This window comes from Dermacentor albipictus, chromosome 6, assembly GCF_038994185.2.
Source record: "Dermacentor albipictus isolate Rhodes 1998 colony chromosome 6, USDA_Dalb.pri_finalv2, whole genome shotgun sequence".
NCBI lineage: Eukaryota > Metazoa > Arthropoda > Arachnida > Ixodida > Ixodidae > Dermacentor > Dermacentor albipictus.
Window position 1 is genome coordinate 118,677,609 of NC_091826.1, and position 25,019 is coordinate 118,702,627.

At 54.0% G+C, this 25,019-nt stretch overlaps 1 protein-coding gene across 1 annotated transcript in view; it reads right to left on the reverse strand.

Moving 5' to 3' along the window:
* Positions 1–25,019, reverse strand: part of Mkp3 (Mitogen-activated protein kinase phosphatase 3) — an 82,430-nt gene that overhangs the window by 24,151 nt on the left and 33,260 nt on the right. Inside the window, exon 3 of the mRNA XM_065449598.2 lies at positions 24,279–24,464. Within this exon, the coding sequence (XP_065305670.1) occupies positions 24,279–24,464 (186 nt within the window). The remainder of the gene's footprint in view (positions 1–24,278; positions 24,465–25,019) is intronic.

Below are 25,019 nucleotides of genomic sequence, written 5' to 3' on the forward strand. Positions count from 1 at the left end.
ATTCGCATAACTCCGTTCGCGTCGGCCGCCCAAAACGGAAATAAGCCCGCCAGTTCGGACAGCGCGCAGCACCGGTTCGCGTCGCAAGCTCGGTGACAGCCCGGTTGCGCACATTTCTTTCGCCTCAGCGCGTTGTCGCCGACAAGGGGTGCCGCGCTTCCGACAGCCCAGCGGCTTCCGCGCCCGCCGTCAGCGCAGCAGCGGTTAGCGCCGATACACGTCGGCACCGACACCTGCCGAGCGCGGGGGGTGTCGTTTCACACGTCTGCAGAAGACGCGCTAGCAGACGCACCCCATCGCGTCACGCTTCCGTAAGGGCACCGCAATAAGTGTGTGCCAGAACCGTGGTGCAGGTGCGCCAGTCGGCCTGCTCTGCTTCCTCTACTCACCGTGTGGCGATAACGGGATGTCAACTGGCACGAACTTGTGCGGAGTTGTCATCGGCGTCCCATCACGTTCGTGCGATGCACGTTCGTCCGGCCACTCGAAAACTACACCTCCTTTAGAGAAGTTCACGCTTAGACGCTTCTGTATAATAGCTCTTTCGAGCCCGAGGGTAAATACAGACAAAAGAAAGAACCATTATCGTGGTCACCCAGCCCGTGAGACCGCTCAACTTGGCACAGCATACAAACAGAAACAACGGGACAAAATGCAAACACAACATAAATATCACCGACGATTTCTCAGCCAGCAGATATTTATCTCATCCTCTGTTTCGTGACTTGAAACAGCGATTCCTCCGATGAAGACACTCGGAAATATCGAACTTACCCTGCAGTTCAGCTTACCCGCTTCGCACAACGGCTATGCGAAAAGTCATTCTTCGCTGCAGTTCACATTTGCCGTGCGGAGAAGCATACGCGCAATGTGGAGCGCGCGTTGATGCTTAACGCGCAGCTTCGTGTATATGGGCACGGCGTTTTCTTCGAGCAACCGTGGCGTTGGTTTCCCTGCGAGCTTCAAAAAGTCGCAGTTCCGCCCGAAAGGCGAAACATCGATACGAAGTAACGATAGTAGTTTCATCGCCCGTATAAACATTTAAACCTACGCAGACTAAATGAATTAACAGGCATGGTGTCACGCGTGCATAAGCAAACATAAACGCGTCTAACCGATGATCGCAGAAACTCGCTGTGGAAATGCCGCTCGCATCAATGCAAACTAAGGCGCAAAAACACAGCGCATGCAGCACGGACTCTGTAAGCGTCGCAGATGGCTTTCAAGATACAGCGGAAAGAGGGCGAAGACGAACGTATTAATTTCACAGCGTACCGAGACAAATGAACGGATTGGCACGTCAACAGCTATATATACGAAAGTAGCGACTAAAATTTGAAAGTAGCGAATATACGGAAGTAGCGAATAAAATTCGCGTTTGCGGAATTAATACATTCCCGGCAATATTATTTGTTAACGTTTTCTTTTAAATTACCCAGCAATCACTTCTTTTTTCGAGAGCGTGGAGGCACCAAGTATATGCTCGCACGTGCATAATGATAGACTTGCAAAGTCTCCAAGACGCGTTTGAAGCCAGAAGAAAGAAACTTCGGCAAACTCACGCGCTCACTACAATTCCCAGGCTCACTCAACGACCATGCTTGCAGATCGCGTAAGTTATAAGGGCCAAAGCAATTAGTGATTTTTGGAGTAAGCTTTAGTTTTTAGGAAATGTACACACACACACACACACACACACACACACACACACACACACACACACACACACACACACACACACACACACACACACACACACACACACACACACACACACACACACACACACACACACACACACACACACACACACACACAGAGAGAGAGAGAGAGAGACAGAGAGAGACGTTCTTGTGCCAGAATAAAGCGTTGTTTGCCGCAGCTTCTGCTAGCCATGAGCGCGTCGCTCGCAAGGACAAATGCGCAACCATGCAGAGCTGTCAACAAGACCACAAAAGTGCGGCTGAAGGATCGGCTCCCGTCTTACTACGATTCATCGGGCCATGTGTCCTATTTTTTTCTTAACGTCAGAGAGAGAGAGTCCCGCTTTCTTTGTCACGCTCTTGTGTTCTCTCCAACGCCTCGTTCCTCGTCATTCACGCACCGAGGCCGGCGCGAGAGACAATCGTAGAACAGAAATGACGGAGAAAGGGATACGCACACACACACACACCCACACCCGCAAAATAATAATAATAATACAAAAAGGATAGAAATGGCCAGAAGTCCCCTCGGCGCGCCCCCTATGCACGCAGGAAACAACGAAAACAACGGTGAAAATCGCGCTTAGTGTGAAGCCCGAAAGCGGACCAAGGCCACAACTGCCGGGCGCGACTTCGCCAGCGAGCGAGTGCCAACGACGGCCGCCCGTGGGATGTGAGCACGCCCCGCGTACGTGATAGACATTATTACAACGCCTACGCGACACCCGCGTGAAAACAGCGCAGCGAGGGCAGAGAGAGAACAAGAAGAAAAAGGCGGCCACACCGCACTGGGGCAATGTATGTTGTGCGTTTCGCAGTTTGGTATGTTTTTCTTTCTAAACTCGTTAAAAAAATGCGGCTGAATTCACGAACCTTTTCGTTCTTATAGTAAGTGTCCTTTCCCATCGGCCAGCGACGTTAATATATGAACACTAATATGTTCAGCGTCGCCATTGACTAGCTGCTTCTTTGAGGAATTCGGGAGCAGGAACTTTTGCATGAATAGCAATTCTGCTACTGTAAATACGTACGAGCCTTAGTCGACGTCCACATTCCAGTTCTTTATGCTTAACAGTATTTATTTGCAAAATAAAAAAAGAGAAAGCCGTACAAGAGTCCCAGGATGAAAGGACACCAAACTGAAGTGAACGTAAATCCAGTGTTTTTGGTGCGACAGAAGTGCGTTACAGCACTGCGGAAAAAAAGAACTGTAGTAAGGAGAAGAGAAGTGTTAACACTTTGAGCCCGCCTTTCCGAGAACTGCCGCGAGGCAGGGGACATTCTAGCAAATGTTTGAGACCTAAGCGACGCGCTGACGTCACTTCTGCAAGTACGACTTGTGCGCGTTCAGCACCACGGTACGTCCTTTCGGGCTCCGGGCGCGACGTGCTAGCATCGCCCACCCGGTGCCCCTGCTACAGCGTCCGCCGCGGGCAGGCACGAAATTTCGCGTGGCAATCACCCGCTTCATCTCCTAGCGAAATTCGCACCCTCACTGTCGCGAGTGGCACAGTGCAATACGAACCGAAGGAAGCGAAAAAAAAAAAGGAAATAGAAGACAGTCGCGCGCTAAACGGCTGGCTCTTCGTCGCTTGGTTACGTAACGACCGCGGGAGACGAGGCAGAATCCAATTACGAGCAACTTACGAAAGCCCCATGAGCCGGGCTATGCATACATGCAGATGACGGCGATCCGGCTGACTCTCCCAGCCTACGCAGACAATCGGGCACTTCGAGAAGGAAGCGCGCTCCGAAACTGCAGGACCACGGAGACGGCGTTCCGTCAAAAGCGGAAGCGAAGCATGTCACATGGTGTGGCGCGCAGGCGTGGGAAAATTAGTTGCGGGAAATGAAAAAGAGTGTTTAGACCCCTTCCTTCTGGCTCGTTTTCTAACTTAGCGGTGGGGAAAACGCGCTAAGGCGGTGCGAAGGAATTGCCCCTAAAAATGGCCGCCCACCCATTTCTGAGAAAAGTGAGTCCCTTTCTTGTCGTTCTGTTTAAGGCCGTCTGAGCAAAGTAAAAAAAAAAAGAAGCAGCAGCGCCACCTGGCGACACTTCTATCTCCCACTCGCGGGGGCGTGAGAACGGCGGAAATAAAATACGCCGGCAGTCGAGAAAAAGTGGCAGGCACTTTCGGTAAGTCGCATAATTTACTGCGACTCAAATGCCACTGCACGAAATTCAATGGAAAACTCGCGGCTGCGGTTGCGTACACGAAGCTGCATGTAACATTCATGAGCAAGGCTGGCATGTGCGCGCATACACATACGCCGCGGAATACGGGGAGGTATACATGGCGCGCAACCGCGTCGGCATCCGCGGTAGTGCAGAGGCACTGCCTCGTCCCGACCCCGTTCACAGATATCGCGCGCTCAACGGCCGTCCATCGTGTATGCAAGCACACACCCAAACACTCACGCACGCCCGAGCACACGCGCTCGGCAGCACTGTGGCGAGGAGGCACAAATTTCAAGAGGCAGCAGATCCACGATGCAACCCGGAAACGAGAGAGAGAGAGACAGTAACTCGCACATGTACAGCTGACCTGCCCGCACCGACCACGCGAAACAAACAGCAAAACAGCGAATGGGGACTTCGTAACACGGCACAGGAGCGGCCGATGTGTTCCCGGAATCTTCCGCCCCCGAGGGGAAGTCCGCGCTTCTAGCGATGCGTATCCGACGCTCACGTCTGTGGCTACGGCGGCAGACCGTTCGACGGCGCGTCCGGATGACGGCAGAGACATCGGCGAGGCTGGCGCCACGATGCAAGGATTAAGCGGCCGCCGTCCCGGGAGTAAACGTGCCCGTGCAATGGTGGACCTCTCGACGGGACGCTCCAATCGATTGGAAAGCCGACAACGAATGAGAGAATAAAACTGAGCCTCTATCGTGTGACCGATTGGCACCGCATTCCTTAATTAAGCCTAACTTCCTGCTTTAAGGCAAACGAACGGTAATGCTCTTTGACTTGCCTCGATTAATATATGGCTAACCACGCGCACAGCCAGGTATGTAAGTGGTTGCCAAACTGATCTCTAATGCAAAGCCATTCGTTGCACGCACGCAACTAGCTCTTATCGGCTAAAGTTGGACGCCCAGGGGGTTTCAGCTCCACGCGTAATACTTTGTTTAGCGCCCAATGAAACGTCATTGTACCGAAACGCTCGCGCGGCAGCAAACGGAGGCCGAGTCACTCGACGTTTCCAGACGGTCGTCTTCGCAAATACTGTCCCCGACTGCTAAGCATCGACGACGGTTTCGGTGCGAGCCGTGGGCGGTCGTCGATCGCGGAGTCCTTCAATGCGGCGACTGCCCCGTCTTCTCCCCACCGCCGACAACAATGCTGATAACAGTAGTAATAATAATAATACTCTTTATAACTCCTGCGGGGTAAAAAATTACATTCGTTGGGCCTGACAATGCCAGATTAGGACGGATCGAGACAGCGTGAACGGCTGAAAAGAAAGTCGTAAGCGTAGAAACTTGGGTATCTACGTGTTAGAGCACACAAGCGTACCGATCTGTTGACAACAGACTGGAAGCGGCGAACAAGTGTGTCAAAGGACCGCGTTTAAGCGACGGCCACCGGTGCGAGCCTCTCTCGGCGACTGTCGCGCATACGGCCTGGATACACTTTTGAAGAAAGCGCACGGACCAGACATTTCCGTACGCGACGCCCACGCCGCATAACGCTGCTTATACAGGAGCAGAACCAGGAATCGGAGGGGGGTGTCCGTTTCCCAGCCCGTATCTCGCTCCCGGTTTAATGCCGACGCTCTTCCCCCTCCGCGACCCCTTCCTTCCGCATAATCTCAGGCGTGGCGGAAATCCCAACCCGCCCAGGCGCCCCACGCTGTTACGGCACCGGGGAGTCAACGGCCTCCCCTGTGGCGGCGGCGGCAACAGCAGCAGCGGTGCAGACAAGACGCACGCGACCTTGCCTCCTCGACGGCCCGAGAAACGACGCCTGCCCACGTATCGACAGGGCCGACGACGGGGGGAGTCGGCGAGCGAGGGATGAGGTCGCGCCAAGGTCGTCGCTTACGCCGAACGAACGAACGGCGACGGCTTGTACAAGAGCGCCACCCCGCCCCGCGTAGCCTAGGCAGCGGAAGCGGCCGCCCTGCGCTGAGGTACACACACAACGCGCACCACAACACGGCAGCAGCGCCGGTGCAGTCGCGGGCGCCCGCTGAGCGGAGGGGAAACCAGTCCGCGCCCAGGGCGTGGCAGCAGCTACAGCACGGCGGAAGCCGCGTCGCCCGCAGCGCCGTGCTATGCGTACAGGCGCAAGTAATACGCGGGCAGCATTCGATAGGACGCGCTCCAGACCCTTTTTTCGACGAGGCGTCCTCACTCGGTTACGGGCGTGCGCGGCGGCGGTCAGTGTCCCCACGGCGGCCGAGGGGGCGACGCTTTCCCTCTTCGCGGGGGAGAAACCCCATCTGCGCGGCACGGACCGACCGGCACCGACGAACGTGACGGTGTAATAAGGACCTCAATGCCAAAGGATGCGGCAAAACATACATTGAAGAAAAAAGTAAGGAATTGTATAGAGAGGGGGGAAGTAGCGTTCGAGGGCTACCTCGACGCAAACCGAGTGCCTGCCACGTCGAAAGTGTTCGGGCCCGTCTCCTCGCAAGGTTACTCGATTAGCCGACTTCCGGCGTAGAGCTGGAAAATGGCGCTGTTGAAACGCACGATTCTTCCCTCTTTGCCATTGTCGTTGCTGCTGCGCAATTAGAGACGACCCTGCGTTTCTGGAAGGACGCGGTCTATTTCACGGAGGGGGTCTCAACACGCGTGACCGGCGTGGGCTGTTTCGAGTTTTTCCCGTCCCTTCCCATTCAAGCGCTCACCGACGCGTTCATTACGCGCGTCTCTCATTATTCCAGTGCCATGAGCTACCCGGCGCCATAGAGTTTACTACAAAAATTTTTGTAGGAAACTGTATGCCTGGCACAGAACGCGCGCGTTTCAGCTTGATGACGATGATGAAACTTTATTTATCCCTCGTTAAAGAGACGGGGGCAACGGGATAGAGTGTGGGAGGAGGAACTGCTTGAGACTCCCGCACCATTCGGTACAGGGACACACAGCAACCGGGTCCTGGCTGTCGAGCGAGGACCCGGTTTCGCGGATTGCGACCGGAGACAAGTGCGGTGCGCAGCGGATGCGACAATGTCGCGCGATGGCGGTGATTAACGCCGCATCTCCCTTTCGGCCATAGGTCAGCACAATGAGCGTACATACTCACCGCTATGCTCGCAAGCTACGTACTCACTCACCCGCGTGTACGCGCGCGCTGGCTGGGCGCTCACTCGTACTCAGAAACACTCCATCGCTATCTACGGCCACTTGGATTGATATTTACGGCGCTGACTCACACACATACTCGAATCCACCCGCACTCGCCGACAGTCGTTCGAGTTCGCACTAACGTCAACTCAATCTCGCTGACCCTTCGTAAGCATACCTACACGTTCACCAGTGCACTCAGTACTGTTCATTCTCACGTCTGCACAAGCTCGTCGGAACTATATATATATATACAACTTCGTGTACGGTCACCCACAGCTTCTCGACATGCTCGGATTTCCGAACACTCGATGTGCTGCACACGCCACCTTCTGAAAGGATACGTCGAGAGGCGACGAAGTGACGGGAAGGGCGAAGGCCGAGCGCAGGCACGTGGCCGGACACGAGCTCACGCATTCACGACGCGAATTTCGGTCGAATAATTACTCCCTTCCTAGCAAACGCGCGAAGCAGGCCATGCATACACGGCAGGTTGTCGCCGAGGGCATGGCTATCCCCGCTCCCACGGAAACCGCATTTATGTGTCTCACTCGATTCACGCCACTAGCTCGGTCTGGCGCCTTGGGGGGCATCTCAGTAACGTACGCATGCTCTGCTCGCCTTCGAAGGATCCGATGGGAAGCGGCACATTAGACGCCAAACGCACGACAGCTGCCGTAACTTGGCGAACAAATAAACGCGACGCAATCTACGGCGCACCCGGTGGCGGATAATTGTGCAGGACTGATAAACGACGACCGGCGTTTCTACGCCGCTTCTCCTCAGAGCGGACTTAAAGAAAAGAGTCGCGCGCGAAGAGACAGAGGGAAACAAATTCGCGAGGCGGCCCTCGACACACTGCCGTCAGGTGCGCGCCGTGCACCTGCGTCGCGCGGCACGCTTCGGTGCGCGGCGGGAAACGGCGCCCACGGGCGGCGTGTCGCGCGAGCTCGCCTCGGAGATTCGCAAACACCCACGGCGAGACCGGGGGAGAAAACAGAAATGCGCGCGACAACACAAAGGGCTGCCCGCGGACAAAGGCGTGCCGCGGCGAATTAACGTTCGCGACAGGACCAGGCGTGCCGCCTGGCGGAGCGACTCGGCGCATCGCGAGGGGAATGCCGAGGTCCCCGCAAGAACCCCTTAGGAAACGTCCGCCTTCCGAATGCGCTGGGATTCAAAGAGGACGGAAAGATTGACGGGTAGGCAGTCGAGATAAGCAACGCTTGGAGGATGGGGAAAAAAAAACAAATAAAGCGGGGGAGCGATCCATAGCCCAGCGGTCGTTACAAGCTAGGTAACTGTACAATACAGAGATATAGGTTAAGAGGGCAAAGATCACGGAGAGTTAGGCAAAATGCTTGACTACAAGATATGTAGTAATGTCCGATTACACTAAGCAGTGTAAGTGACCAGCGGTCACCCGCCGCGGTTGCTCAGTGGCACTGCTGCGCACGAGGTCGCGAGATCGAATCCCGGCTATGGCGGCCGCGTTTCGATGGTGGCGAAATGTGAAAACACCCGTGTACTTAGATTTAGGTGCACGTTAAAGAACCTCAGGTGGTCGAAATTTCCGGAGTCCTCCACTACGGCGTGCCTCATAATCAGAAAGTGGTTTTGGTACGTGAGACCCCACAATTACATCAAGTGACCAGCGGTCGACACCCCGTTTAGAAGGGGATATCAATATAAATCTCCATCTGCCTAGTCGGTCCATCCTCGATCTTTAAGCTTGAAGCAATGGCAGACATAGTGCGCTGCTTCCAGTTTTTTGAAGACCGGTTCCCCTACCGTGACGGTTTAGTCGTGCCACGCCTCGACTGGTCCGACGTTCAGACCGGACTGGTTGAACGCCGATCGGCTCCTCCGCTACAACGGTTATGCGTGACCTGTCAAGTACCGCAACATTACCGGCAACAATGCTAGGCTGCACATACATTGACGCTCGGCCGCGTAGGAATAGGTATGCGTCACTCGACACAGTAATATCCTGGCGCGGACTAGGGGATAATTTGGTCCCGGCTCGGCTAGCCCTCCCGTCTGCTGGCTACGTTCTTGGCTTCACTTCGGGTATCTCTGTCTTTTCCGCTGCTTTACAGGGACCCCGCGTTCTGGCAAAGGCAATCACGGGCTGTCCTCGCCGGCCTGCGCTACGCCTCTCCAGCTACGGCGTCCCGAGAGAATCGAAGACGCGCGACCCGGGGTGCTGACGCCTCGGGCTCACGACCTCGCCAGCGCACAGACATCGTCCTCACTCCAAGCGCAATAACATAGCCGCGCAAGTGGTGACGTGCGCACGACAACGAAGAAGAAGACGGGAGGAGGAGGAAGACGAGCGGCATATGGTCGGAGAGGAGGACTAGCACGCGGAGGGGGAGGGAGAAAAGATGAGCGAGGGGGGGGGCAAGGACGAGAGAGTGCGTGCCAACGACGAACATTCCTCGCACGCAGTTCACGAGGGAGGACGTGTCGCAGCGGGGTGGCAGCTTTCGGCACACGAGCGCGAGAGAAGAACACGACTGGTCAAAGGAGAGCCACGGACGACGGCCCGATCGGGAACGCGGGCTGGAGGAAAAGTGTCGACATTTTAGACGATCTTCAGCTACGTACAGCCCATTTTAGGCTTACTTTGAATTATTATTGGTTTATTTATTTGAAAGTACCGTTAACCCTCTCTTGAGGCTCATTACAGTCTGGGAGACACTCGTAATGCCAACGCGCTAATAAAAAAAAAATTCATGCAGTCTTTGACGCATACGCCATCAAATACTGGGAGTCCACGAATGCTCCATTCTTCTTTCTTTTTTTTTGTGTGTGTGTGTGTAAGGTTTTCAAAACGACCTTCCACCTCCACCAGACTGCGCCCTATACGTAGACCTTTTGATGGAATATTTGACATTTCCGTTCATAGGAACAGTGTTTACTTTCGACGTTGACGATCGTTGCACTATCAACAAAATTAGGTCTGACACGTCACCCCCGTAGACATGGTAGAATCGTAAATGAAATAATTTATTCAGACAGTGAAAAAAATTACCGAAGCCAGCGACGGTTCTGCCGTTATTCGCGGTGAAAAGCGCCCATCGCCCGTAAAAAACGCGCCTCTAGAATTTACCGCGTCTAGGGTGCAGCGGATAGCCGACGGGGTGCCGAATGGGACCGGGATGAGGAAGCCGAGGGACGCGAGAGAGATAAAATACGATTGGAGAACGCGCGAGGCCGTAAGATGGAACGAAGAAAGATGGCAATACTTTCGGGGGGGGGGGGGGGGGGGGGGGGCTGAATGGCACGTGATCGCGAGAAAAGGCGGCGAGAACACGCATGGCTGCAGCGAAGAGGAGCATCCGAAAGGAAAAGCAGAAAGAAAGCAAAAGAGCGCTGGGAGGAAAGAGGAGGAGTACGACAAAAGGAGGGGTCCGTAAACAGAACGCGTGGTGGCAGATTACGGGAAATGCGCGGGGATAAATAAGGGCACGCGAAACACCCTCTCCGCGACCACCGTCTCCTTTCTATGCGTCCACAGACACAGCGCGGAGGTGCTGTCTTTTTTTTCTTTTTCTTTTTTTGCGCGAGCAGCCTCGGAGGGAAGATGAAGGCAAGGCGTTGGGGGGATTCGTCTGTACGGGGGGAGCGGGGGGAGGGAGGCGAGAGCTCGTGCTTCACGACGCGATGATGGAGGGACCACGAGGCACAGAATGGAAGAAAGAACATTAAAAAAAATAATAATAAGCGAAGTGCGACGCGTGGTTAGGAAGCAGCAATAATGGACAAACCAGAGAAGCCCCGAGTGCGCTGGGAAGGCAGCGAAGCGTCGTTTTCAGACGGAAAGGAGAAAGTGGAGTATATGGAAGGCGGGGGGGTGGGGGGAGGTTATGCAGAGACTGAATGCCGAGAGAGAGACGGCAGCAACCATTGAAGAGACGCGAGAGCAAGCGAGGCAAGAGGGAGGGGGACAGCAGCAGGCTCTGAAAGAAGACGCGACCGTGGGAAAACGACTCCGCGGCGCGACTCACTTTGCGCCAGCCCCTCCCGATGCTTGTGTATACGCGCGTGCATCCTGCCCCCCCTTCACGTTGCCCCCCTCTGTCGAAAGGCCCTCGGGCGACGCTGTTCAGAAGGCGCGGGGCAGCAGAAAGCGCTGGTGCTGTCTTCCGGCTTTCTTCGAAACCACCCGAGAGAAGAGGGAGGGCAAGCGAGGGCAGGATGCGGGTACTGTGAGCGTCGCGGAGTGGACGCGCACCGATTAGCACACACACGCCGCAACGCTATTTGGATGACTCGGACACCGCGAAAGCAGGGAGTTCAACTATTGCTCGTCACGCGGAATACAGGAGACCCGGACAGCCACACGCGACGATGACAATGGCTCATCGCATTCTCTTCAACCTGGTAGCTAGCCGGTGTGAGTTACTCGAGCGTTACCAAATAGCATACTGACTATCTGCGCTGTATCTCGTACAGTTACCTATGCCTGCGACGCCCCGTAGCTTTGGTGCTTCTTTTCCCCGAACTTCGCTTGCCCTCACTATAGATAACGCGTCCACCAGTTCTCAACATTAGCGCTTCTAGAAGCTTGACGATTGCGATGGTTCTGAATCAGTTATTACCCTCGCATTACACTACGATGTACCGAGTTGTCATATTTCTTTTTTTTTTTTCAGCAGCAGGCATATTTATCTATATTTGCCTCCATGCCGCGAATGTCATGTTGCGAATGCCACGTTGCCAATATTTGCCCCTGCAACTGCAGCGGGGCGCTGGTAGCGACGCATTGTTGCGTTTTGCGCAAACGCTTCAAGCTTTTCAGAAAGGCCTGTGCACTGCACGCCTCTTCGGATGCAAGACAAAAGTGCAAGCCAATGCCTAAAGTCGCCGCGAATGGCATTTACGTCAGCAGCCAGACGTCACTGAGCGCCAGAAGACGGCACGAGCAGCACCACTGCTGGCGCTTACGTCTCCGGTATTCTGCTCTACTCTAGTGAACGAGGCCTAGGCGACATGACATAATGTGCTAACTTTGGCCTGTTGGTATAAGCCGGACAAAAAAAAAAAGAAAGAAGGAAGGAAAGAAAGATAGAAAGAAAGGAAAACGAGTAACGGTACAAGGTGCGCTTCGTCTGTCACAGTCTGCACGTCCCATAGTTTGCGCTGTTAAATAGCTTTTTTTTTTTTAAACCAACATGGAATGTTGTTTCCCCACTCATACAGCCGCGATGACCGATAAGTTTGCAGTTTGGTAGCAGCCTGCTTGCGTCACCGACATTTAGAGCATCCGCTCGGCCAAACCTGCACAGCTCCGGGAACGAGTTGCCGAGCTGAACGGTCGACGACGGACGTGGCCTGACGCACGAGAATGAAAAAAAAAAAAAAAACAGGAAAAGACACGAACCGAAACACCATTGGTTTAGAGCGTCGAAGTGCTACGGATTCGTCATGCCCTGGCCCCGAGAAGAGACACGCCCCCGCTATCGCCGCGCGCCCATTGTCGGCTGGTGGCTTTTCTGCGGAGCAAAATGACTTCACTGCCTGCGTCAATGCCGTCGTGAGAAGAAAGAGCCGGTAGTACGGGGGCCGCCGTCAGCTCCCGGAAAAGGACGTCGTGGCGAAGGTCAACCTTCTCCTCGTCCCGGCTGGGTAGGTGGCGAAGCCAAGGATGCGGGGCCTCGCAGGTGCCCAGTCGGAGCGCGAAGAGGGTTAATCCTTTTGAGGCAACAACGAAGACGCACAGAAACGTTTCGGTAAGGCGGGGGGCGGGCAGGACTGTCTATTAGATATTATTATTGGCGCTCCACTCATTTGTGCCGATGCTAAGTCGGTTCTCAGTTAGCCTGAATGCCAACCTTGGCTCTTTCGAAATGAACGTACCTCAGAGTAGGGTCACGTACGTTCTCTGCGGTTTTAAAGATTTGGCATCGTAGGTGCTTTTGTTGACGCAAAACACTGCTCATATGGCCCCGTTGGAACATGCTGAAGCCAAATGTGGTAACAGCGGACAGGGCAGAACAAGCACGAGAAGACGGACGTCCTTTTTTTTCTGCTCTGTTCGCCCTGTCCCATGCGCTGTTACCCTGTTTAGCATCATGGTGGCAATGATTAGCACTTGTACTTAAGCGGACCGGTTATTACAACGAATGTATCACAGAAGAAACATATTATTATTGTTATTATTATTATTATTATTAAAGGCGTGACTTATGTGTCACCGATTGCACCGACTCCGACGTTAGTGACGACGTGCGCCGGCCACGTTGAGCCACAAGGCGATCGCTCACTTCGGGCGGCTTCCCATATGTTGCCAGAACGCCGAACATGCCCCCCCCCCCCCACCTCCCCCAATCTCCTAGTGCTATACCGACTTTAAGGAGACTAAGAAAAAGAAAACGTCTCCAATATAGAACGCACAGAAAAAGTGCCAGAGGCGCTGGACATTGCGCGGAATCCTCAGTACGTGTATTTGTTTGCGCCTCACTGCCACGAAATTGCATCTCCTTACTTCGGGCTAATTCTGACGTCCGCAGCTGCTACCACGCGTGGTCGGTAAGACGTCATTCTCTCCGGAAATCCGCCATCTCAAGTAATTGCCGTCGGTGAAACATCCGGTTCACAAGGCTTTTGTTTGTCCGTACCGGGACGGGGTTCCGTACGAAACCGGCTCACAAAAAGATCCAATCCGCGCAGCCGCCCCCAATCGAACACTAATACCTTAAATTTACGCCCCCCCCCCTCCCCGACCCCACGGGTTAGTTAAAAACAAACAAAAAAAAAGAACAGGAAGGACGCTTTACGTGCCAGCTGTGCCACCGGAAGTGACGGCGTCTCTAAATTTCGCCTCCGCCCAACTGCGCCGCCATTCGTTCTGATCACTGCACAGCGAGACGCCGCAGGTCTGGGTTGCCTCATCGAATGCCCGCACTTATCATTCCCCTTTCTCCTCTCCCTCGACACGTGCTGCAATGAGGCTTAACAACGACGGGAGCGAAGAAAGAGAGATGCTACGAGAAAAAAAAACGGTTCGGGAGAGGGTGCGGCTGAACGCAGGCGCCATATTCTCCCCAGTGTTTTCTTTCTCGGTCCTGTGTAAACACCGCCGGCCGCGCGCCCTCTCGTTCGCGGGCGCGAAGCGTCCGGTTCGCGTTCTGCCCGTTTCCTCCCCGCACGTACTACGTCCCCCCACCTCCGGGGAACGGCACGAACGGGGAGGGAGGGCCCCGGCGGCCGCCACTTCCGGTCGTCCCCGAAACGGCGCCGGAAGTTGCGAGTCCACGGCGGAGCGAGGGGGGTGGTCTGCGTCCCGTGGTCTGCAGGTTGTTGCGCAATTATAGCTGCGCCCCCCCCCACCCCCCACCCCGCTCTTGTAACGAAAACGAAGAAGGGGACGGCTGTTTGCAGGCCGGCGCGATAGGTCGGTACATCCGTAAACTTCAGCGTCTCTGTGGCTCGGCGTCGTCAACAAACCGGGAACGACGTCTGCACAGGCGGGTATATCACGACCAGGCACTCCCAAGAACGGCACGAACGACAGAGAAGCCGGCAACAAACGACGCGCCACGTCCTCTTGTCGTCTGCACGCGCTATCTCCTTTGCGCCATATTGTAGGAAACTCTATGCTTCGCGCAAGGATTTTGGGAAAGAAAACTGCGCTCAACCTCGATAATGGAAGTTTATTCTCTCTCTGGATGGAGCGAAGCCCGATCAAGGCCCAGCTTTCGCGTCGGCGAACGTGAATACCTGCGTTCCCCCTGTGCAACTTCGCGCAGTGCGGCCAGGGCTAGTGTGAGCCAATCAGCGAGCTTGGATCGGCAGCTGCGCGCCTTCCAGAGAAGCCTGCAGGGACCCGTCTCATTGTGCGCGCAGTAGGCGCTAATCCTTCCCTGAAGCTGCAGTAGTCGGCGTCGCGCGATCGGAGGCGGGGCCAATGGAGGATTTCCTTTTCTAGTCACTTCTTCTGATTGGCTGGCACGAGCAACACCTTTCGCTTCTGAAGTTCAGTTCGGAGTGATGGATGCGAACTAGCGGGTTCGAACGACACCTTGCTGTACCAAACGCAGGAGAAGGTGCTGGTTTCAGCCTGCTGGACAACGCATCGACACCGGGGTTGAAAAAATGCAAACGCACGAACAATGTAATTCGAGTCGAGAAACGGCACCGATACGAAAACGGTAGCTGCAGTCAGCGGTAAAGCTTAAGGGCCTCCGAAGCTTGCATAAAGCGTCCGTGAGAAGCGTCCCACAAGTCCGCGCTGACATGTCCTCACACATTGGCAGACGTGCCCCGTGCCCGTTTCGCCTTTCGGCAACGAAGAGGACCGCCGCCACCAGAAAGAGCGTTCACCACTCCCCACACCGCGGCAGCTACAATAGGAACCAATCGCGTTGCGCCGCCGTCTCTGACGACACGGTTCATCAGAACTCATCAGACGACGGGAACACAATGCATTTTCTTCGTTGATCCACAGTGAACCAAGACGAAACCGAGTGGAAACGACGAGAAAGAAAAGAGCGAAAGAGTAGTGGCTGTTCTCCAGAAGATTAAACAGACTTCGCGAATTTCTCTTCGTCGAGAACCAGTCGGCGGACGGCCGTAATTTCAAAAGCCCATTGAGACGAAAGGCTACGCACACGCTCAGACGCGCACCAACGGGCGAGCGCGGCAAAACAGAAATCACCCAGGAAAGAAAGGAAACGAACACAGACTGCACGAAGAATCAACAGGGCAGCCACGGCGCCTATCCGGCCGCCCGCCCTGGTTGCAGTGGGCGCCGAGTGTTGTCAGAGCTCCTTCAAACCGAAATAGCAGCGGGCCGACAAGGCGGCTCCGCCCGAGAGCACTCACGCAGAAAGTCTTGCTCGATGCGCGGAAGAAGAAGAAGAAAACAAAAACATTCGCATTTTCGCAGAAAGCATGAACAAAATATACGTGTCTGTTGAGAGAAAGGAGGAAGGGTGTACAGAGAGACGGGGTTCCACGCGGGGGCGTCAGTGCCCGCCAACCCTTCTCGACCTCTCCCCCTCCCTGCCCTTCACCGCCCTGAGGACGCCCACTAGACGGTCGACTCGAATGCAGCTGATTAACCCCCTCGTCATCTCGGATGCAGCCCCCCTCCCCCTTCCCACTCCTCACCAGGCACGTAGGCCGATACTCTGGCAGAGGGACGACCCCTCTTCCCGATAGTTCCAAATACTTCAAACGGACGGTGATAGACGAAACGAGGGCTACGTGGAGAGAAGGAAGGTGGGAGAGGATACAAGGAAAACACTCCTTGGCGAGTTTCGCAGCGACGCAAAACGATACTGGACAAATGAGAGAGGAACAACGCGGGGACCCACGAGCCCCCCTAACTGTCGTAAAGCCCCTCAATCTCCCAAAGTAGCGCCATTCACTTCTCTCCTCCTCCGCTCGGCGCGGCCTCGACGGTGGCGCCGCCGGCAGTGGGCCTGCCGTAGCAGACGACGGCTAACACGCTACGGGAGGAAATCTGCGGAAAAGTTCGTTCGAGTCCTGCGGAGCAGTTTTTTCAATCTAGATCTTGCTTTGTCAGTCGGTAACTGGCCTTAAGAATGTCGTGTCGGATTTGCGGAAGAAATAGAGAAAAGCACCATTATTCAAGGCGTATTTAAGGCGTAAAGCGCGCGCACGTTGAAAGTTCGTGTTGCTGAAACACGACACAAGCACGCGGTGTGCTCAGACACGCGAGTAATTACCAGAGTTTCAGGTTTTGACAGTGCGAAAGTATGTGCACGTGGTTTCGTAGGTTAATTTACGTACCTGCAGGATGCTTTTGTTCGGCCGGCGCGTGAGAGATTCCGACTGTCTGCGGTCAGCAATGCCTGGCAGCAGGGCCGTTTCTGTTCCGCGCCTTTTACAGATGTACGTAGCTCATGCACAGGTTGTGGTGGCCATGAGCAACGTTTTCACACATAGGCGGTACAGATAATTTTAACAACTTACCAGCATATGAAATCGTTATTTATTTATTACAGTGCAAATGGTTAGAATTTGATAGAAAAGAAAGAAGGAACTTGATGGGACAACTGGAAAGAGGTTCAGAAAATAATTATCCCCCTCCCTCATTGGCACCAGCAACACTTTTGTTGAAGTGCTAATTTTATCTCTGTATACTACGTGCGTCTGTATTATCTGCGTTGTAAGTTTTCACAAGGAAGCAGTGTTGCGTTAACTGGAACAGTCAAGGCACACAAGACAGAAGAAAAGTTGATTCTTGGGTTTTACATCCCAACACCACGATCTCATAAGGCACGCCATAATGGGGGCTCTGGATTAATTTTTTTTGCAGCTGGGGTTCTTTAACGCACCCCCAATGCACTGGACACGGGCCCGTTTTGACACGGGCGTCAAAAGAAGAGGTTGGAGGAGCCGTGTCACTTAACAAAGCCGCGCGTTCTTTGCCACTTGCTCGAAGTCAGCCCGCCCGATCTTGTGAATCCACACTTTTCTTCGTTTTGCGTTGCGCCCGGCGGATGGTAAAACAAAAAGCTTTTTGCCGTCACTGGGTCTGTTGTGGCAACCGTAGGCGCAGCAGCACGGCATCGCAATTAAGCACTCGGCCCTAACACATTGTATAAAACTACCGCGCTCCTTCAAACCGCCTGCCGTACTTCGTCGCGGAGGCCCAAAAATGGGGGTCGCAGGCCCAAGATTGGGGGTCGCAGCGCGCTGGAAAGAAAAGATATACAAAAGCGCGGCGCCTGCTCTGCGCCGGAAAGAAAAAAATATACAAAAGCGCGGGGCCCGCTTTCACGTGACACAGATTGGCCAATGGGGGAGCGGAGGAGGCTGGGGCGACAGGAGGAGCGGAGGAGGAAGCGCCTGGGTGAGCGGGGTGGCGGAAAGATCTAAGAATGGCGCTACTTTTGGAAAATTGAGGGGCTTTAAACTGTCGCTGCGAACAGCGCCATCTGAAGGACGTAATGAACGGCGGAGACGTGAAATCGGCTAGCGGAGCGGTTCGCGCAAGGGGCGCCGTAAACCGTCGGACGATGGCCCCATGGCGACATGGCGGTGAATGCGAGAAATGCGTTAGCATTACGCCGCACATCTTCCAGGTCCCGGATCCATGGTTGAAAACGCGTTCGACACATTTTTTTAAACTGTTGTTACGGCGCTCAATTTCTCGACACACGGCCGGCCTCTTCCAGGAGCAGCGAGGCGCAATTGACGGTGGTGCAAATTATATATACAGGGTGTCCCAACTATCGTGCGCGAAGATTTTTAAACATGCAAATGCCACGTAGCCGGACAAAACCAAGGTAAAGTTGTTTGCCGTCGCTTGGAGATACTCAGATTATTTTTGTATTCCACCTAATTACATAATTAGTCTTCATTAATTAATCAACTTCTGAAATATTATTATTAGATCAAAAAAGTCAATGAGAAAATCGTACAGCAACATGGAAAGCTCCCGATACAGCTTTCTGTTGCTCAGTGCGTGCTATATAAAAGCGCATTTCCGTGCGCGAAAAGCTCGCGAATACATGCAAAGGCACTTTGCGTGTATTCGCGGGCTTCCTTCATGCTCGGAAAAGCACTTTCATGTAGCACGTACTGAGCAATATGAAAGCTGTATCGGGAGCTTTCCATGTTGCTGTACGATTTTCTCATTGACACTTTTCATCTAGTCATAGTATTAGAGAATTTGTACCAAGTGACCGGCTTCCCACACTCGACAAACATACAGATCTTTTCCACTTTCCACTCGTAATACTAACGCATAAAGAAGAAAGCGAAACGAAAAACAGTCACGAGGAGAAAAGCGCGGGCGCCCACGCATCTCTCTCTCTCCGGTATACGAGTGAGTGAAGGAAACACGCGAGCAGTGCGAAATTTCGAGGAAAAAGGATGTAGAGAAACGAGCCGTGGGCGGATGATCGGGTTGTGGAGGAGACACGTAGACTACATAATATGGGACGCCACTGTAACTTCCGCCCTCGCTCGGGCGGAAAGCTGGTCAAGCGAACGCTCGTTCCTTTAATCGACAGCGTGGGAGAGCTTTCACGACTTAACGAGCGAGAAATCAAGAGGGGGGGGGGGGGGGGAACACGAAATAATGCAAATTGGCGGCACGTGCAACAACCTCCCACTGCGACTGCGCTCCACTCTTTCCTCATCACCATTTGTCGCCCACTTCACCCCCACAGCACGGATGAGATGTCCACGGTCGTGTTGACGCAGCTTTTTTTTTTTTTCTATAACAGACATTTCCGAAGCCGTAGCAACTAACGTGGTGGCTAAGACGTGCTTCCGTCTTGGCCATTACATCCGGCGCATGCAGCTCGCAAAACAAGCAGCCTTCGAGATCGGTTTCCGTCCCTCACAGGGAGCCGTTCGCTGGGGTGTGCGTTTGGGCGTACACTTCCCGCACGTAAAACGCCGAGGCTTCGCTAGCACAAAGGCTGCAGAACACATTTTAAGATATTTCAACTAGCTGCGAAAGTTTGTCTCGACATTGTCGTGATGTCATGAAAAAACAGCGAAATTCGCTTACGTCGCGTAGCCGAAAGGCTGTATGTACGAAGACGTTGCTTACACAAAAAAAGAAATGTGCTGCCACTCGTTTCTTGCATCTATTTATTTCTCGTTGCTCTCACGTCTTGCAGCTTCTCTGCAGTGACCAACAGAACGACTCTACCGTAGTAAAGCCTTACAGAGGAGAGGTGCGCGGGTAGGACATAAAAAAATGTGGTACGTGATCGAGGAGCGGTAGCCCAGAGATGATGTTAAAAACAGAAAAAGAAAATCGAAACGCGAAAGAACGGCAAGTAACCTCACCCTCACCGCTTCACTGCCTAGAAAAAGAAAGAAACTGAGATTTCCACCTCACAGTACTTCTTGCAAAACATTGCTCGAGGTAACTCTGGCGCTACTGTCTTCGGCAAATGCGAATACGCCGGTTGAGCTGGCACTGCGTTGATCGTGTTAGTACGTGGATTTGCCCGATTCGTCCTTCATTCTGGGTTCGAACGGCTCGGTGACTTTGCGAGTGGATCACTTTTTCAGCGAGGTATTGCGCGACGAACGTAACTATTGGTAACGTTTACGTATGTGCGAGGAGACTCATTCTCTCGCGCGTTTGGAACGCTATTAGGCGTTTAATTAGAAGATGCTGTCGGAATTAAGAAAAAGATACGGAGCTCGATAAATAACACTCAACGAACGTCCGAAGCACCCCGCACGAAGTTTAGGCAAATTTTACGCGCTAGCCATCGTTGTTCCCACGGATAACCGAACGACGGCTGCGCCAGAGTTTCCCACCCGAGAGAGTTTCGTAGGAAAGCCGCGCGTTCCACCCACGTGCGCCCGTTCGGGCGTGTTAAAATGACGCGCGTCGGTCCCAGGTACATTATGGCATCGCCCCCGCAGTTTTCGCCCCGAATAACGAAAACACTACACGCGAACGACGCAGTACGTCGCAATTTAAGCGTGCGCAAAAGGAGCGGAGTGGGAAGAATTGAGGCAAACCAGTGCGCCGTCGTCGGTTTCTTTTTTCTCTTTTCGCGTTCTTTTTTTTCTTGTTCCCTTCGTGCTCTCGTCCTACGCAGGCGCGCCTTGGAAGGCAACCGGCCCACACGGCGCGAAGCGGCCTGCCTCGCGGGAAAGCGAACTAACTACGCCTGCGCCCTCCCCCCCCCGCCCCCCACTCGCTGCTTCTTTCGACGCGGAGAGCTCGCAAAACACACCCACGCGCGCGCAACGGCGATGCCACCCACGGGCGAACGAGAGATCGGGCGACGCGAGGATGCCCACGGCGCGTGTAGCCGCGGCTGCGGAGAGGCGTTTCAAAAGAACGCGAGTCGATCCACAACACGCGACGGTATACGCACGCGTATCAAGCGGGCACCAGCCGAATGCGGAAGGTTTACGGTTAAAGGAGCGCCCGGCTACTCCCACGAATTTTCGAAGCTGCAGAAGAGGGAGAGAGAACAAACTTTAAAGGGTAGTTAAAACAAAACATTGAGCCGAGCTAGACGGACAAATTATTCGCATCGTTTTCTCTGTGCCCACACATCACTTCATGCTTTGTTCCGTAGAAAATCGCCGCTGAAGGTCGCGGCTTCTGCTTCTCTATTTGGATCGCCCACGGCAAAACGGACGAGTAGACATAATCTCCGCGGCACCTCCCTCTATGTCGCTTTCTGCGAATCAGCCATTGCTGACATCACACGAAATGAACCACAGCCTGCAACAGGGGGCGCCACTCCAATATTCAGATTTTGATAGTCTAGTTGAAAAAAAGAAAAAAAAACAACAAGCTTTGTTATCGTCATGGATGGCAACTTTGTTATCGAAAGCTGTAATCTTACAATGTAGCTGGACTTCACATTTCCTTCCCGCGTTCTTTCAGTAACACGAATGGCTCAGTCGCCTGTGCAGGGGTGAGGTTCAATGGTGGGGTCGTAAAAGTATTAAACAAAGAAACGTAAATGAAATAACAGGACCGTGACATTACGGTTATACAGCCTCCTCACTGTCCATCCTATGCCCTATCCTTAATCGCAGCTTTATTTTATTCCTATTCCCCTATCCTCCGCGTATAGCCACCAATAAGATTTACAAAGCGAAAGAAAGTTTTGCTTCAGTTCCTGCTTTCGAGCGTCACTATAATAAAACAACTATTCCTACCTATTGATGTGAAAACTTTATTTTTTTTCCCACCTCAATGCAAAACTGCCCGACCACTGATCGAACGTACTGCTCGAAAAGCAGGAAACGCACATGCTATTGCTTCACATCAAACAAAGGGCAAGACGACAGCGAAAAAAAAAATTTTAAGAAAGAAAGAACAGGGTAAGGAAACAAGCAGCCAGACTCGCACGTTTCGCAGGTGCATTTCTTTCTCAAACGCTAGTCGTGCGGTCCCACCTTTCCACACGGCAGTATATGCTGCACGACGCGCGCACAATGAGAGAGAGAGAGAGAGAGAGAGAGGAGACGTGACTGCCGCTCAGAGACGCGCCTGCATCGCCCGCGAATACACACACCACCACCTCGCGCGGCGTTCATTCATTACGCGGCGCGTTGTCGTCGCCGCGTCCGCCTCTGGCGAGACGCTTCCAGACGGCGCAGCCACGCGCAGCAGCAGCAGCAGACGACGCGGCGCAATCACAGCTTCCGCGTCAGATGAAGACAGGTGAGGGCGACGCGCCAGACGGGGCCGCGCTCGACGGGCGTTCAAAGAAAACACTACTAAAGTTGCGGTAGGTACAACGCACTCGTTGAAATCGATGTTACGCGAAGCACGAAACTTCGATTGAAGCGTTTCACTTAAATGCTGCGCTGTGACGCGCGAGATGCGCGCAGTTTTATTTTGTTGCCCCGTACACGCAGGGCACTGGGGCCGTATCACGAAGCTTTTCGTTCGCAAGTGCTTCCTGCGAGTGCCATTGGCTGGCCGCCTTCCCCGATGATGTGTCCAGCGCCGGGATTGCCAGGAATTCACTGTCCGAAACAATTCTAGTGTGTGTGCGGGTGCGTTTGTAAAATACGGGCCCAGAGCCTGCCAGCGGCAGAAACGAGGGTGTTGTACCAGATGGCTGCAAGCCAATATCCGTTAGCCTGGGTTGAGCTATTCGGCAAGACATCCACGGTCAACAAAGTCGACGAGAGTTCCAAAAGAAAGCTTCGCTTTAAAAGACACTCCCGCAATATCAGCGCGCTACGCCAAAGACAACCTACACGCGTGTGTCACAATAACCTCGGCCCGACTTCACAAGATATCTGTTACGCAAAGATTGTTCGTAAGGGGAAATTCCAGCCAATCCTTTTGGGCACAGGCCAAAATAAACAAGCAATATTGATCTATAGCAATATTATTACGAAAGATGACCAGTCAACGGGAAAGATCACTTTCCAACGAACTTTGTGAATTCGGCTCCCGGCACTGCAATGAGAGCTACAAGGGCGGACTCTGGAGCTCGACACTGAGCAGACGAGCTCGACACTGAGCAGACGAGCTCAACACTGAGCAGACGGCGGTTATTAAGGGCCACTTAAATTGCCTTTTCTTTTTATTACACGTAATCGAATGTGACCCGCAACTTTTTTTGCAAAACACGCTGGCCTACCGCGAGGCCGGAAGCGCTTTCTGGTGTGGTCGCTGCACGAACACGCGCCGTTCACGTGCACGCCTTATTAAGGCAGCCATCCACGGCGCGCGCGCATCTCGTTCCCGCGACGACGACGACGACGACGCCTTCGTGGGGGGATGCAAATAAGCCGCGCAACTACGTCGCATGCGGCGGCCTTGGCGGCCGGCAAATTAATCACGTGCTCCCCGAGGTGGGTGCATCGGGCTTGAATGATCGTACACGTTTGCCCTCGCAGCCTTGTAAGTACATGCGTGCGGGAAGCGCGTAGCCGCCGGCGCGAGGCGTGCGCGCCCTGTCGTGGACACGAGCCAACGTGCACGCTGGTTTTCCTCTATAGCTGAATCGCCAGCTTAGAACAGCACCGCGCGCTTTCGCAAATAAAAAGCAGTCGAGCATTGCCATTTGCTGGTCGTGTTGATAAGCTGGCTTGGAAAGAAAAAGAAGAGTTACTGACACATACTTTCGTGTGTACGTATTGTCGTAGCTTGCTACTGTCCGAGTCTTCTACGCGCGACGTGACATGCATACTAATGGCACACCAAGGGGCTCAAGTAGCAACCTTAGTAAAGTATACTTTTCCAAGTTGTAGAAGATCTACCACGTGTTTCTCCTGCGCGAAATGTTGACACTTAGCAACTATGAATGTCGATAAACACTCAAACATCCTTTAACTGAGAGAAACAGCCGTACGAAGACTCCCGTGCTGTAAGACTCTGAGCACGAGAGAAGATAACGTCGCGACTTCGCCGCTGCCTTCCACAAATTGGTCATTACATAACATGTACGATACCCGTCATTGACAACCACGCAGTTGATCGCCGCCTTCTTCGGCGCAGCTATCGTCACAATAGTAATTATGAACTTATTTGTAACGACTGCAGGACGAAGGCCGCGCTCCAAGCGACCTCGAATTATAACCGCCTCGCTTCAGCCGACTTCGGCCTTCAGCCTCCAAAATTTCCGAAATCTCAACAGCTCCACCGAATGCGCCGCTGCGCCGAGAGCACCAGGAGGTATCTTTGCCTTGACAAGTTAGGCGACATTAATTACGTTTTCCGAGCGTTTAGCCATACACTTAAGCCTTGGCCAGTTCAGGCCCTCAGTGGTTAGAACTTTTCCGGCGTATGCGGTCGCGCCAGCAAACCCCAATGACAGGGAGAGAGTAACTCACCGATGAAGGCGATGGCCTGCGGGAAGAAGGAGGCCAGGTTCTGCGACCAGTGGTCCTCGATGGGGATCTTCATGTACTTGAGGCCCCGGCCCTCGAACGCGTTGGCCAGGTTGTGCGTCACGTTGAGCACGTAGCGGATGTTGTGCCGCTCCAGCGAGTCCAGGTCCAGCGAGTTCTCCTCGTTGCCTGCGCGACACAGTGCGCGCCGTCATCGCTGGGCTCGGATCCCCCCGCGGGCCGTCCGCGCTGCGCGCGTCGCACTTTGCGCGAGACAAGGGCCCGCGGCTTGTCGAGCAGAGGCTGACCGCTCTAATATGTATAGCCTCGCGCGCTGTTGCAAACGAGAAGGGCTTTACGAGGTGGCCACGGCGAAGCCGATTCGAGGGGTCAGCGTACAGCGCGCGCAAGACAAATTGGACAGCGCGAACTGAACCTGCGTGTCGGCCGGCGCACGACCGTTCGGGACAGCGGGCTGTGGGCTCCCTCCAGTCAACCTGTCCCGTTTTTTGGGGGCAGCAGGCTTCGCTAGGAGAGCAGCCGGTGCGCCCTCTGGCACGAGTACTGGAAACCGATCGACAACGTTGGCATTCCCAGAGTCCGCTGTGACGTGACGCACTGTGCGCGTGTCGCTTACAATGGGACGACGCGTGTCAACCCGCGTGCATGCGCGGTCCCCTCCCGCGATCTCTGCGGCGACCCACGGCCCTCCCCCGATTTATTGTACAAGTGGATGCGTGGCGA